Source organism: Pipistrellus hanaki, assembly GCF_964339955.1.
Source record: "Pipistrellus hanaki genome assembly, chromosome: 2".
NCBI classification, from domain to species: domain Eukaryota; kingdom Metazoa; phylum Chordata; class Mammalia; order Chiroptera; family Vespertilionidae; genus Pipistrellus; species Pipistrellus hanaki.
In genome coordinates this window covers 117,269,050-117,281,237 of record NC_140504.1, presented here as the reverse complement: position 1 = coordinate 117,281,237, position 12,188 = coordinate 117,269,050, and the positions used below count along the sequence as shown (strand labels likewise).

The following is a 12,188-nucleotide window of genomic DNA, read 5'->3' as shown; positions in this document are numbered from 1 at the left end:
TGGGAGGGGAACGCAAAGTTTCAGATTTAAATGGTTGGCCGAGTTTTAAAACAAATTTAAACATTTAACTTTCTCCCCATTCTCCCTATTGCTTGGCACTTTTTCCCCCCCTGGTAATCCCCAGGTGCATTTTGTTGGGGGGGGGGGGGGGAGCTCAAGATGAAGACAATTCTTTGCCAACTCACAGCAAAATAAGTTACCAAGTTGCTCCGGGAAATAAGTATAAATCTAAACAGAAAACACGCAGCAACTCGAACAGTCCCTGCCTTCAAAACTGCTGGCCGCACAAACCTCCCCTGGAAATAAGTGTATTCTTGTGCTCCTCCCTAGCCTGAGGCCACAAAGCAGGGAAAATTTGTTCTGGAAATCAGGCGTCTTTCCTCCCCATATAGGGCCTGCGCGGGGAGGGTTTGCAGGGGCTGGGAGGGTGAGGAATGCAAATCCTCCCGGCTCACGTGGGCATCCCGAGCCCAGCGCCGGGACCTGGCACCGGCAGGTTCACTATCTCCCTCCGCCCACCCCAACGACGCCCTCGGTCGGTTTCCTAGATGATCCCGAAATAAAGACCAATTCTTCCCGGGGGGCCTTTCTGAGGGACCTCAGCCTGGACCGGCCCCCAACATTGCGGGGGGGGGCACGGATGGGACGCGGCGCCCTCCCTTCACCGCCCCCTTCCCATCCGGCTCCAGCTGCGGGACCTTGGCTGGAGAGAACGAGACGGTTCCCCGGTGCTTTGTAGAAAGAGGGGAACAAAGGACGCACCCGGGGCCACAGGTGCGCTCGCGGGCGGGGGCTGCCGCGCGGGGACCGGCGGGGACGGGTCTCCCCGCGGTGAGGGGCCGGGCCAGGCCGCCGCCCCCGGCGAGGCGGGGAGACCCCCGGACGGAGCCCCGCGCCTCCGGGACTCGCAGCCTCCAGCACAGACCTGGGGCTGCCGCCGTGGTCTGGAGGGGACCAGGGACTCGGGGTGAGCCATAGACACAGCGGAGGCTGAGGCCGACCCCGGCCAGTGGAGAGGCCCGGGGCAGCTCCTTTGCAGTTTTGGTCACATTAGAAGTTGGGTTTGTCGCAGCCCTGCCTGCCCGGCCTCCCACCTGCCGGCCGGGACAAAGGGGGTGCAGCCCGCGCTGCCGGCCGCGCCCGGGCAGTCCTGGGAGCAGCCGCGCCCCCCGCGCCCCGCCCGGACCCTCACCCGCCGCCTCCGGCCCCGAAAGCGGCCGCGGCGGGACGGGGTCGCAGCTCGCACCCGCCCCGGGCCGGCGCCGCGCAGCGGGGGCAGCCTCCTGGGTCCGGCCGGCGGGAACGGGAAACGCGTTCCCGACCTCGGGCGCACAGACGCTTCCCTTTGGGAACCTCGGTCCCCGGGCGTCGGGGGAGAACGGTCCCTCTCCTTCCCGCCTGGCGGGGGTGGGTTCTGACAGCGGAGCCCCGCAGCCCCGGCCCCGCAGCCCGGACCCCGCAGCCCCGCGCACGCTGCCTGGGGCCGCCCGGCACCCACCAGTAGCCGTCGGAGTTCTGGTCGGTGACGGTGTAGCGCCGGGAGTAGTACATCCTGCTGGTGCCGCCGCCGCCGCCCCCGCCGCCGCCGCCGCCGCCGCCGTAGGCCACCTCGTAGCGCAGGTCGGGGCCGGACTCGGCGCGGGTCATGCGGCCCAGCGTGTTGATCCGCGGGTGGGAGCCTCCGTTGCAGCTCATGTCGGCGGCGCTCAGGAGCGCTCAGCGCCCGGGCATACGCGGGGAGGCGGCCGGCGCGGGGAGGGCGAGGCTTCCAAGGCCAGAACCCCCGGACCCGAGCGGGAGGCAGAGGGTGGCGGGACGCGCCTCTCTCTCCGCCGGGCTGTCCGGCCGCTGCGGGCGCCGGCGGCGGGGCAGGTGGGGCGCTGGGGCGGCGAGGGCCGGGGCCGGAGCGGGAGGAAGAGCTGCGGACGCGAGGGCGGCGAGAGCGCACAGGAGCGGGGCGGCGGCCGGGTGGCGGTGTTGGTTGGCGGGGCGCGCGAGTCTCCTCCCCGCTGGCAGCCGGCGCCGGCCACACCTGGCCCGCTCCTTCCCGGGCTCCGCCTCCGCCCCCGCGGGGCCACGGCCGCCCGGGCCGCCCCGCCCCGCCCCACAGGCCCGCCCGGCGCCGCCCGGCGCTCCCGGGCTGAGTGACACCGGGAGGGCGGGGCCCCCGGACCCGAACCCCCTTCGCGCCGCCGCCGAGGAAAGGACCTGCGGCTTCATGAAAGCGGGCCCTACTCTGGAGGATCTGGTCCCCCAAAGCGGAAATAAGCTGAAAAATAAGGGGCATTCATTTATGTATTAAACATTTACTTTTGCTCATCCCGGCAAACAGTGCTAGCCAAGCTTCGACTAGAAACAATTGAGAGAATGTTTAGAGGATGAGGTTTTGTTTAGAGGCTTTTTTGAATTTTCTTTTACTCCAGTATTCCAGAAAATCGCCTCAGAGGTCCGATTTCCGACATGTAAAACGATTTCTACACAGAACCACCACTTTGCGGAGAACTCTGCATCATAAATAAATAATTTCTCTGGCATGAAGATAAAAACACGACACCCCGTTTTTCACGGGTTAATGTGAAAATATAAATTGGATTTCTTTTTATTTTTGCCTATTCGTGGTCATTTAAAACTAAAAATTGCAAAGACTTTCACCCTTAGACCCAGTTTCCAGATTTTGTAAAACAACCTTGGGAACGCCTGTCCGTGGCGCCCCGCAGCACCGACTGGCTAGACCCAGGGACCCAGCCCTGTGGGAACTCAGCGGTCCTGGGACTTCAGTCTCTGAGGGCAGCAAAGAACCCTGGACAGAGATCACCCACTGGGTACTGGTGAGTAACTGTGAGCCAGAACATTCCAGCGACGTGCTCCAGGCCCCTCCCAGTTAGTGGCTGAGTGTGAACCACACCATAGTCTCTGTGCCCAGTGTGTAGGCAAAGTCCCTTCCCAGCACCCATACAAAGCTGTTTCCGTCATTCGGAAAAATCTTAAATTACTCTTAAACATTTAGAGATCTTTATAATGAATATTTGTCATCTTCCCAAACAATGCCGGTTAACGAACCTTCTTAAACAGTATGTTTTTAAAGTGTTTATGAACTAAGAAGAACAAAAATGAAACTACATTTGCATGTTGTAAAGGCATAGGGGGTGTTTTCTAAACATTTCCATATTAGAGCACACGAATTACCCCTCACTCTTTAGGCACAAATCTTCGGCAGTGTCCTATTCTTTTTCTTCAGGATGGACCACAGAGTTGACCAGCTTAATCCAAGAAGTCAAACATGCAATAAAGGTGACCACTGTTAGCCCACCCTGTCTCACTTTCCTGTCATTTTTAATAAAGGCAAGTGCAATAAAGTGCTCAAATGATTACATGAACAGTGGTGTATAGTCACGGACAGTGTTTCTTCTGAAATGAATCAATGGCTGTAAGTCAGCCCCAGCACAAATGGCCCAGGATATGCATTGGTTGGAAGGGATGAAAGCTATTTGAGGGTGTCAGTGCAAAAGGTGCAAAGTTTGATAGAGGATGTTTCCCCTCTCTGTACCTCATTTGCTCAGCAAATAATTGGAATTTACAATATGGAAGGGCCAGTGCTACTCTTTGGAAAATACAAAGATAAATAAGGCATAGTCATAGTCCTTAAAAATATTACAGTAAAACTTATATTTTAAAAATGCAGGGATTCTTTTATTCCAATAATATGTAATTAAAGATCATGCACCTAGCCCCAGGGTGGCTCAGTGGTTTAGCATCAACCTGTGGACCAGAAGGTCACAATTCAATTCCGGGTCAAAGCACATGCCAGGGTTGCGGGCTTGGTCCCTAGTGGGGGACATGCAGATGGTAGCCAATCAATGATTCTCTCTTATCATTGATGTTTCTATCTCTCTCTCCCTCTCCTTTCCTCTCTAAAATAATAAAAAATATTTTTAAAGTTTTTTTGGTATGTGTTTTTTAAAGAAGACCATGCAGTTGCACAGTAGAATTCTCCTTAAAAACAGCACACACCCATGAACCTCCTGCCATGAGTGAGGAAAGGTCCACTCAACCAAGTGGTCCCTTTGAGAGCTCACACAGGCTAGTCCCAGACCCAAACACCACCAAGACTCACAGAGCTGTTCAGTCCGTTTACAAAAGGGGAAGGTATGAAGAGCACAGCCCACCAATGACACACCTCCATTGCCATGGCTTCGTAGCAGCCTCCACAGCTCCCTGCACTTCTTCAGTGATTCCCAGCTAGCCAATCATGCAGGTCTGGCGAGACAATGCCTTTCACTTACTGTCTTTGTCTAGGGGTAATAAAGGAAGGTAAGAGAATGAAATAAATGATTGGCATGAGAGATGGAATCCAGAATGCATGCATGAATCTAAGCTGGCCCCTCTCCTAACAGGGCGCACAGGGACCAGAAGGCCATAGTTGTGATCTTAGTGCCACCATGGACTTGGGCAGAGCTCAGTTTCCTCATGTACAAAGTGGAAATAATAATACTTGTCCTGCCAACTTTCTAGCCCTACAGGGAGGATCAAATGAGATGAAATATGTGAACATTCTTGAAAACTGAAACATTATATATAGCCAAGGTTCCACTCATTAAAACAAAAACTCTTAGCTGGACGTGAAATTTTAACCGTCAGTGTTTCCGTCTTATCCCACATGCGAATCAGGAAGACTCCCTTCTGTAGACGTTTAACCTTCATTCACTTAAAAAGCAGTTGCTAAACACCTGCTGTGTTACACACATCAGCTTCAGTACTTGTCACTCAAACATGAATAAGGCATGGCTCCTGGGCTGTGGGATATCAGGTCTGAAACAGGAAGACAAATCATTACAATACGATGTTAGGTATGCTATCATAAAGGTATAGTTATAGAAATGCAGGAGCAATTCAGTAGAGGGTTTTAAAGGTGGCTCATTTCTTAAAATTAGGTTTTAAAAGTTCAGAATCCGAAGTCTGGCAAAGTCCTTGCTAGCCAACCTAAGGTCAGCTATTTTTTCCCTGCCACTTATAGATACCTCCCCTTGTACTGTCAGAGACAGATCACTGACATGTAACTTTCTCTGTCTGACCTTATAAACAACCTTGCGGTTAGGAAAGAGGCATCAATCGTATCCTGAGTATATTTTGTAGACTAAACAGAGCACCTTAACTTCAATGAGCTGAAGAGTAATCATTTACTTGTTCAAAATCCCATGGGAACACTCATATCTCTTTGTTGGTAAATGATATCCCTTTGCAGCATGAAGGGATATCATTTGCAGTCTGTCAGATAAATGAGCTGTTCTGCCTGCCAGGGGAGTTGTATTTTAACAGATCAGAACTACAGAAGCCAGGATTGGAACTGTAATGTGAGATAACGAAAATGCCTAATGGTTAAAACTGGTCATGCTTAAGATGACCGACAATTTAATTTCAGAAATGAAAGCTACCTTAAAGAACTTTTATACCTGCTGTTTTCAAAATGTGTATAGTCTCTGAACTCTTTCTACAAATGCAACCCTCCACAGACAGCCAGTAACATCAAAACAGATTTTGATGATGTCAAATTGGTTTAACCTGGTGGGAGTCCATTCCCCACCCACTGTACCTACACCACAACTTCTCTTGCTCTGCCCCTCTCATTCTCACCCCCCAGTATTTCCCCAACCAAATTGCCAAATACACCCAAACCCACATTTTAATTTTTAAAAAAATTGAGTTCCACAGAAATCAAGAAACTTCCCTGATTTACTTAATATCTAAAATATCAGAATTCTGGCATGTGAGAATTCTACTACTGAACAGCCAGTGCAGAGTGAAATTAGCCAGTCAGAGCAGACCATATGATTTCACTTATTATGTGGAATCTAATGAACAAAATAAACTAACAAAGTAGAGACAGACTTATGGATACAGAGATATGGACTGGCAACTGTCAGAGAGGAAGAGATTAGGGGCTGGGTGAGAAGGATGAAGGGATTGAGCAAATTTTTTTAAAAAGAAGACTCATCAACAGAGACTACAGTTTGGCAATTGCCAGAGGGAAGAGGGAAGGGAAAAGTAGAGAAAGGTAAAGGGGGATAAGTGGTGAAGGAAGGAGACTTGACTTGGGGTGGTAAATACACAGTACAATATGCAAATGGCATACTGTAGAATTGTATACCTGAAACCTGTATAATTTTATTAACTGATGTCTCTCCAATAAATCCAGTAAAATATAAATAAAATACCAGAATTCTGTCTGTTCCTAGCCTCATGCCTTCTCTACTATGTCAAAATTCCTGTCCAATAAGGCATAAGTGAACACCTTTCTAACCAGTGACTTGGTATCAATTTGAAACCCAGAAACTATCCTATCAACTATTACTTTCCTGCACTAAACACATAACATGTCTGGAAATGCAGTAAGTATGAAGTAATCAGTCTGTTTTGCAAAAAGTCATTTCAAAAAAATTATTCATTAATTTTAATCATATTCCTGTAGAAGTGAGGTGATTGGTTTTTTTGACATCCTCAAATCATAATGTATGTTTTTGTTTTGGTTTGGTTGTGTGCTTTTTTAATATATAGGTTTGATCACTTAGAAAAAGTGGGTTTATATTCATATACAAACAACATAAAATTAGAATGTAAACAACACTACAAATGATCCGATATCTAACTTTGGGTAGAATATAATGCAAACGAAGTGCAACCTAGTCTTTGAAGTGGCCATCTTTCAAAATGTAGACATCCATAGGCAGTAACAAGTTCCCACAGCCATTGCCATTTTATCATCATGAAGGATTTATTGCACAAACAGCGTTGCCCTGCTGCAGAGAGAAGTGTTGGCATAAAGAGGTTTAAATTAATTCCTATCTTCAATTATCTTAACAGCTAAAGCAGAAGACAAAATATAAAACATAAATCAACAAAAACACAAAAAGTGAGCATCTAAATATAGCAAAAGCTAGGAAAAACAAAAACCATCCCCAGCTTCAACTGGCTCTTCTAATCTAGGATTGCTGCAATAGTTTAATTTTGTTAGACATGTAAGAACACAGATCACAGGAAGAAACTCTATTCAAACTCCTCATCGTACACAGAGAAAACTGAGGTCATGAACATTTGCATTACTTGCCAAGTTAGCCTGTGAGGGACAAAACCCAGGCTAGAGCTGAGAGTTTCCTAGCAAATCAAGTAAGAGGCTTGCTTAGAAGGATGAATGGAAAGTTAAGATTCCCCCTCCCCCTACCCCATTATACAAATATGTATGTTTGCTGTAGAATACTCAGAAAGGTAGAAAGGAATGTAGAGAAGCTAAGAACATTTTACCTATAATTACAGCATCCAAACAAGGCAATCACACTAAGGGTTTTGAGTAGATTTCCTTCTAGTTTATTGTTTTTAATGATATTTTTTAACCTAACTGATTAACACTAGTGATATCCAGCTTCTTAATTTAGCATTATATCAGGAGTGTTTTCCAACCTTATTTGTTAGCATTGCTTTAAAAAAAAATGCATACTATTTTTTTTAAAGCTCTTTTTAAAGTCACTAAGTACAGATCCGACCCGGAAGCTTTTCATACAAGCAATCCACTCCTGTTCTAGAACTTGTCAATGACAGCAGCAGACACAGTGGATGGGGAACGAGAGAGGGTGAGGCAGAGCAGAAGCAGTGAGCAACCATTTCATGGAAGCAGTTAGGACAACCAGCAAATCGTGTTTAGGGAAACAATCCTGCCCTGGGGATGCAGGCATGTCCCTGTAGGCTCTGCCCAGCAACCTTGTGTAAGCATGCAACCCAGGGCCATGGGCATTCGGGAAGCTCTAAGACCCGATACTTCTGGTTTCTTTGCCCAGCTCCTCGGGGATTTAGTGAACCCACTGCTCATGGCTGAGTGAGAAGGCTTCCCTTTAGCAACAGTTGGATTCAAGAGAGTCATGCAAATCAGAAGGAGAGCTGAAAGGATTTGATTTGTACTTTCTTCTTCTTCTTCTTCTTCTTCTTCTTCTTCTTCTTCTTCTTCTTCTTCTTCTTCTTCTTCTTCTTCTTCTTCTCTTTCTGATTTGCAGAGTTTTATTTAACCTGAAACATTTAAATCATACTGAACATCAGACAGAAACATTTCAAATTTAGGAAGAAGTTACAGCACAGTCCACAGCAGTCTCAACAAGTCCGTGAAGCAGTTCTGTCTTGCAGAGGTGGGTGTGGAGAGCCACATAGGCTCGTTAAACCAGTCTGACTGCTCACTGCTCACTCAAGTTTTAACTGCTTAGCAGCCTGGCTTACTAGTAGAGTGGAAGCAAGCAAAGCACCTGGAGTCTTCCCATCAAGGTGCTCAGAAGAAATGTTATCAATTGTCTCTAAAATACCTTTTATTTTGCTTTACTGAATAAAGAAAAAATAGTGTTGTGATTTAAAGTTGGAATTACTGTGTTCTTAAAACCAAAATTAATATTCATATTTAATGTATCTCTGAGAAAATATGCAATATAAAAAGGAGGGTTTTTAAACTTATTTTTTTTTAACTTCAGAGGGACTTACAGTTAAAAAATAAGAGGGACATTATAGGAGGGCTTTATAATAATATGAAATCCATCTTGATCCCAGAGTTATTAAAAATAAATGTTAAGAAAATATGTGTGCTTATATAGACATGGATGTAGAAAGAAGGCAAAATGTATTGTAAAGTAAATTTAAAAAGCAATTATTAAGTCATATATATAGTGTGGTCAGATGTTTTACATTAAAAATTTGTGTTAAAAGAGATATTGATATATTAGTGATTTTAAGGCATAGAGGCTATCTTTGGAAGATAAATACATAGAAGATTTATTTGTTAGAGCAAACATTTCTAATAATAAATCTTTTTGGTAAAGGTAAGCAATTTTTTCAAGAAAAGGGTGGCTTTATATCTGATTTTTAAAATGAAGGGGAGATTCCTAACACTTGAATCTTCAAGATCTGATATTTATTAATATGAGAAACATTGGAAAATTATTCCATTCATTTGTACAGCAGCTTACAGGGTTATTTTTAATTCATTTCTAAAATTGCGATAAAATATATATAACATACAATTCAGCCTTTCAACTGTTTTTAAGTGTGCAATTCAGTGTCATTAAGAATGTTCACAGTGTTGTGCATCCATCACCACCATCCATCATCTCAAACTGAAACTGTGCACCCATTAAGCAATAACACCCTCTCCCCTGCCCCAACCCCTGGGACTATTCTATAATACTTCTGTCTCTATAAATCTGATTATTCTAGATACCACATCTAAGTGAAATTATACAATTTTTGTTTTTTTGTGTCTGACTTATTTCATTTAGCATAATGTCTTCATGGTTCATCATGTCATAGCACATGACAAAAGTTTCCTCTTTTTAAAAGGTTGAACTATAATATTTCATAGTATGTCTAAGCACATTTTGTTTATCCACTCATCAACTGATAGACATTTGGGTTGCCTCCACCTTTCGGTTATTGTGAACAATACTGCTCTATTGTTTTTTAAGCAGTAAAATTATTATAACCTTTCCCCTACAGCTTCCTCTCCTCCCAGAGTAACAACTGTCTTTTCTTTTGCTTAGTTGTTTGTTGTTATCATTAATTGACCCCCAAACTCTCCCCTATTTGACTAAATGTTTTCTCAACATAAACATTCACATCAGGTCTTCTATTTCACCTGCTTGAAGAAATCCTTTCCTGGTGTGGATTGGGGAGTGGGCAAATGGGTGAAGGGGTCAAAAGGTACAAATTTCCAGCTGTAAAATAAGTCAAAAGGATGTAATGTATAGCATGCTGACTACAGTTAATAATACTGTATTGCATATTTAAAAGTTGCTAAGAGAGTAGATCCTAAAAATATCTATCACAAGAAAAAAAATGTTTCATTAACTATGCATGGTGATAGATGTTATCTAGGACTTATTGTGGTGATTATTTCACACTATACAAAAATATAAAAGCATTATGTTATACACCTGAAACTAATATAATATTATATGTCAATTGTATCTCAATAAAAAAATAAAACATTTTAAAAAGTCATTGCAGGCTCACGAAGGAAGGAAGGGAGGAAGGAAGGAAGGGAGGAAGGAAGGGAGGAGAAAAGACTATTCAGGAATGTGAGTAGTCAGTCTTCTTTGGTTTCAGCTCCGATGGTTGCTTAACATGGCCTAGTCTCTCTCCCACCTTCCAGCCTGCTGTAATTAAATTTAGGACATCTCAGAACTTTTTCTTTTGTGGGTCGCTTTGCCTGCTGTGTATTGGTGGACCCTCTGTTTTCTGGATCCCATGCCTTTCACTCTCTTAGTTCACTTCCTCATTTTGGTGGCACACCTCTTCCATCAACTTTCCTGAGAAGAGCACATGGGAGATAAACTTTTTGAAAACTTATGTGTCTGAAAATGTCCTTATTGCACTACACACTTGATTGACAGTGAGGCTGGGTATAGTATGCTAGCTTAGAAATAATTTTCCCTCAGATTATTGGAAGTATTACTCCATTGTCTTTTCTTTGTAGAGGTACTATTGAGAGGTCCAAAGTTACTCTGGTTCTTTGTATATTTTTGTGAAACCTTCAGTAATCAGGATGTTCTATCATTTTTAGAACATAAAATCAAGGGGGGGAGGGGCCACTCCCATTCATTCTACCTCCTCCAATTCACCTTTTTCTATGCAAGTGAGTCTCTTGACAATCCACCCCCTACACACATCTCACCTTCTTGCCTCTGCATTTCTCTTCATGCTTGTCCCACTGCAATGCTGTCCCACCTTCTGTCTTACTTCTCCGTGAGAACTTCCACATCACCAAAGCCTATGTATGGTTCACCTTTTTATTCATCCTACTATCAATCCATTATACCATACATCCTTTCATTCAGCAAACATCTTTTTGAGAGCCTAGTATGTGCCAGATGCTAAGGAAACAAAATAAATGTCATCTTTTTAAAGCTGGCAGGATTGACAATTCGACAGAACAAATAATAGCTACCATTTAGCTTGCACATACCGTGTACCAGGTGGAGTACAAATCGTTCAAGAGATTTTGTTATAAATTATCTTAACAATAACACTGTGAGAAGGGATTCTAATCCTGGTTTTATTGACAATAAAACAGAGGCCCAGCAGGGTCAGGTTAGCCAGCCATAGTCGTTCAGATGACAATCAGCAGAACCAGTTATAAGAGTCTATAAAAACCAGCCCTGGTGTCCAGACTCCTAGGTGACACATGTTCCCCCACCACACCTCCTCTCTTCCTCTCTCCCTCCCCCTTCCTTCCCCTACTCTTTCCTCTCAGCTCAAAGCATTGGCAATTGGTCCTGTGCTATATATTTTCTCTTTGCATCTCTTAACTTGTTAATTTTTGTGTGATTATATCTTATTTTCCCAGTTAGACTTGTAAAAACTGAGAGATGAAGGAGTTTGAAAAGGATGCAGTCAAGAACATTTGAGTTTTACAGAGTAGGACTCATATATTTGCTCCAGTTATAAGTTTCATAATGTTCAAACCTCAATATCTTTTTTTTTTTAATCCTCACCTGAGGATATTTTTCCCCCATTGTTTTTTAGAGAGAATGAAAGAGAAAGGAAAAGACAGAGAAATATATCAATGTGAAGAAATATGGATTGGTTACCTCCTGCATGAGTCCCTACCAGTGTCCTGACCAGGGCCCCAACTGGGGAGGAGCCTATAACCAAGGTACCTTGCCCTCGATGGGAATTGAATCTGGGACCCTCCTGTCCACAGGCCGACACTCTATCCACTGAGCCAAACCAGCTAGGGCAGCACCTCAATATCTTATAAAGTTGGGAGGAAGACATCCATGAGTTAAACATAGATCGCTAATATACACCCCAAACTTTTAAATTACCAGGACCATTTTTTAATTAAAATTGCAAATCTGCGCCAGACCAGTGTGACTCAGTGGTTGAACATCAACCTATGAACCAGGAGGTTAAGGTTTGATTTCTGGTCAAGGCACATACTCGGGTGCAGGCTCCATCCCCATTGGGGGGCATGCAGGAAGTAGGCAATCAATGATTCTCTCTTATCATTGATGTTTCTCTCTCCCTCTCCCTTTCTCTCTAAAATCAATAAAAATATATTTTAAAAATTACAAATCTGCACATGAGCAAAGTTATGTAACCAATGAAGAAATACACAATAACAAACTTTCATGAATTTAACAATATTTTTAAACAAATTTGTT

The 12,188-nt window shown here is 44.6% G+C and overlaps 2 protein-coding genes across 3 annotated transcripts in view; one reads left to right on the top strand and one right to left on the bottom strand.

The window, feature by feature from the left end:
• Positions 1–1,802, bottom strand: part of DSP (desmoplakin) — a 41,427-nt gene extending 39,625 nt beyond the window's left edge. For both annotated transcript variants that reach the window (XM_084873220.1, XM_084873221.1), the window contains exon 1: positions 1,499–1,802. In XM_084873220.1, the coding sequence (XP_084729346.1) occupies positions 1,499–1,695 (197 nt within the window). In that variant the 5' untranslated portion in view covers positions 1,696–1,802. The remainder of the gene's footprint in view (positions 1–1,498) is intronic.
• The window catches only part of LOC311618228 (histone-lysine N-methyltransferase SETMAR-like), a 407,000-nt gene that overhangs the window by 46,423 nt on the left and 348,389 nt on the right, over positions 1–12,188 (top strand). The window lies entirely within an intron of this gene.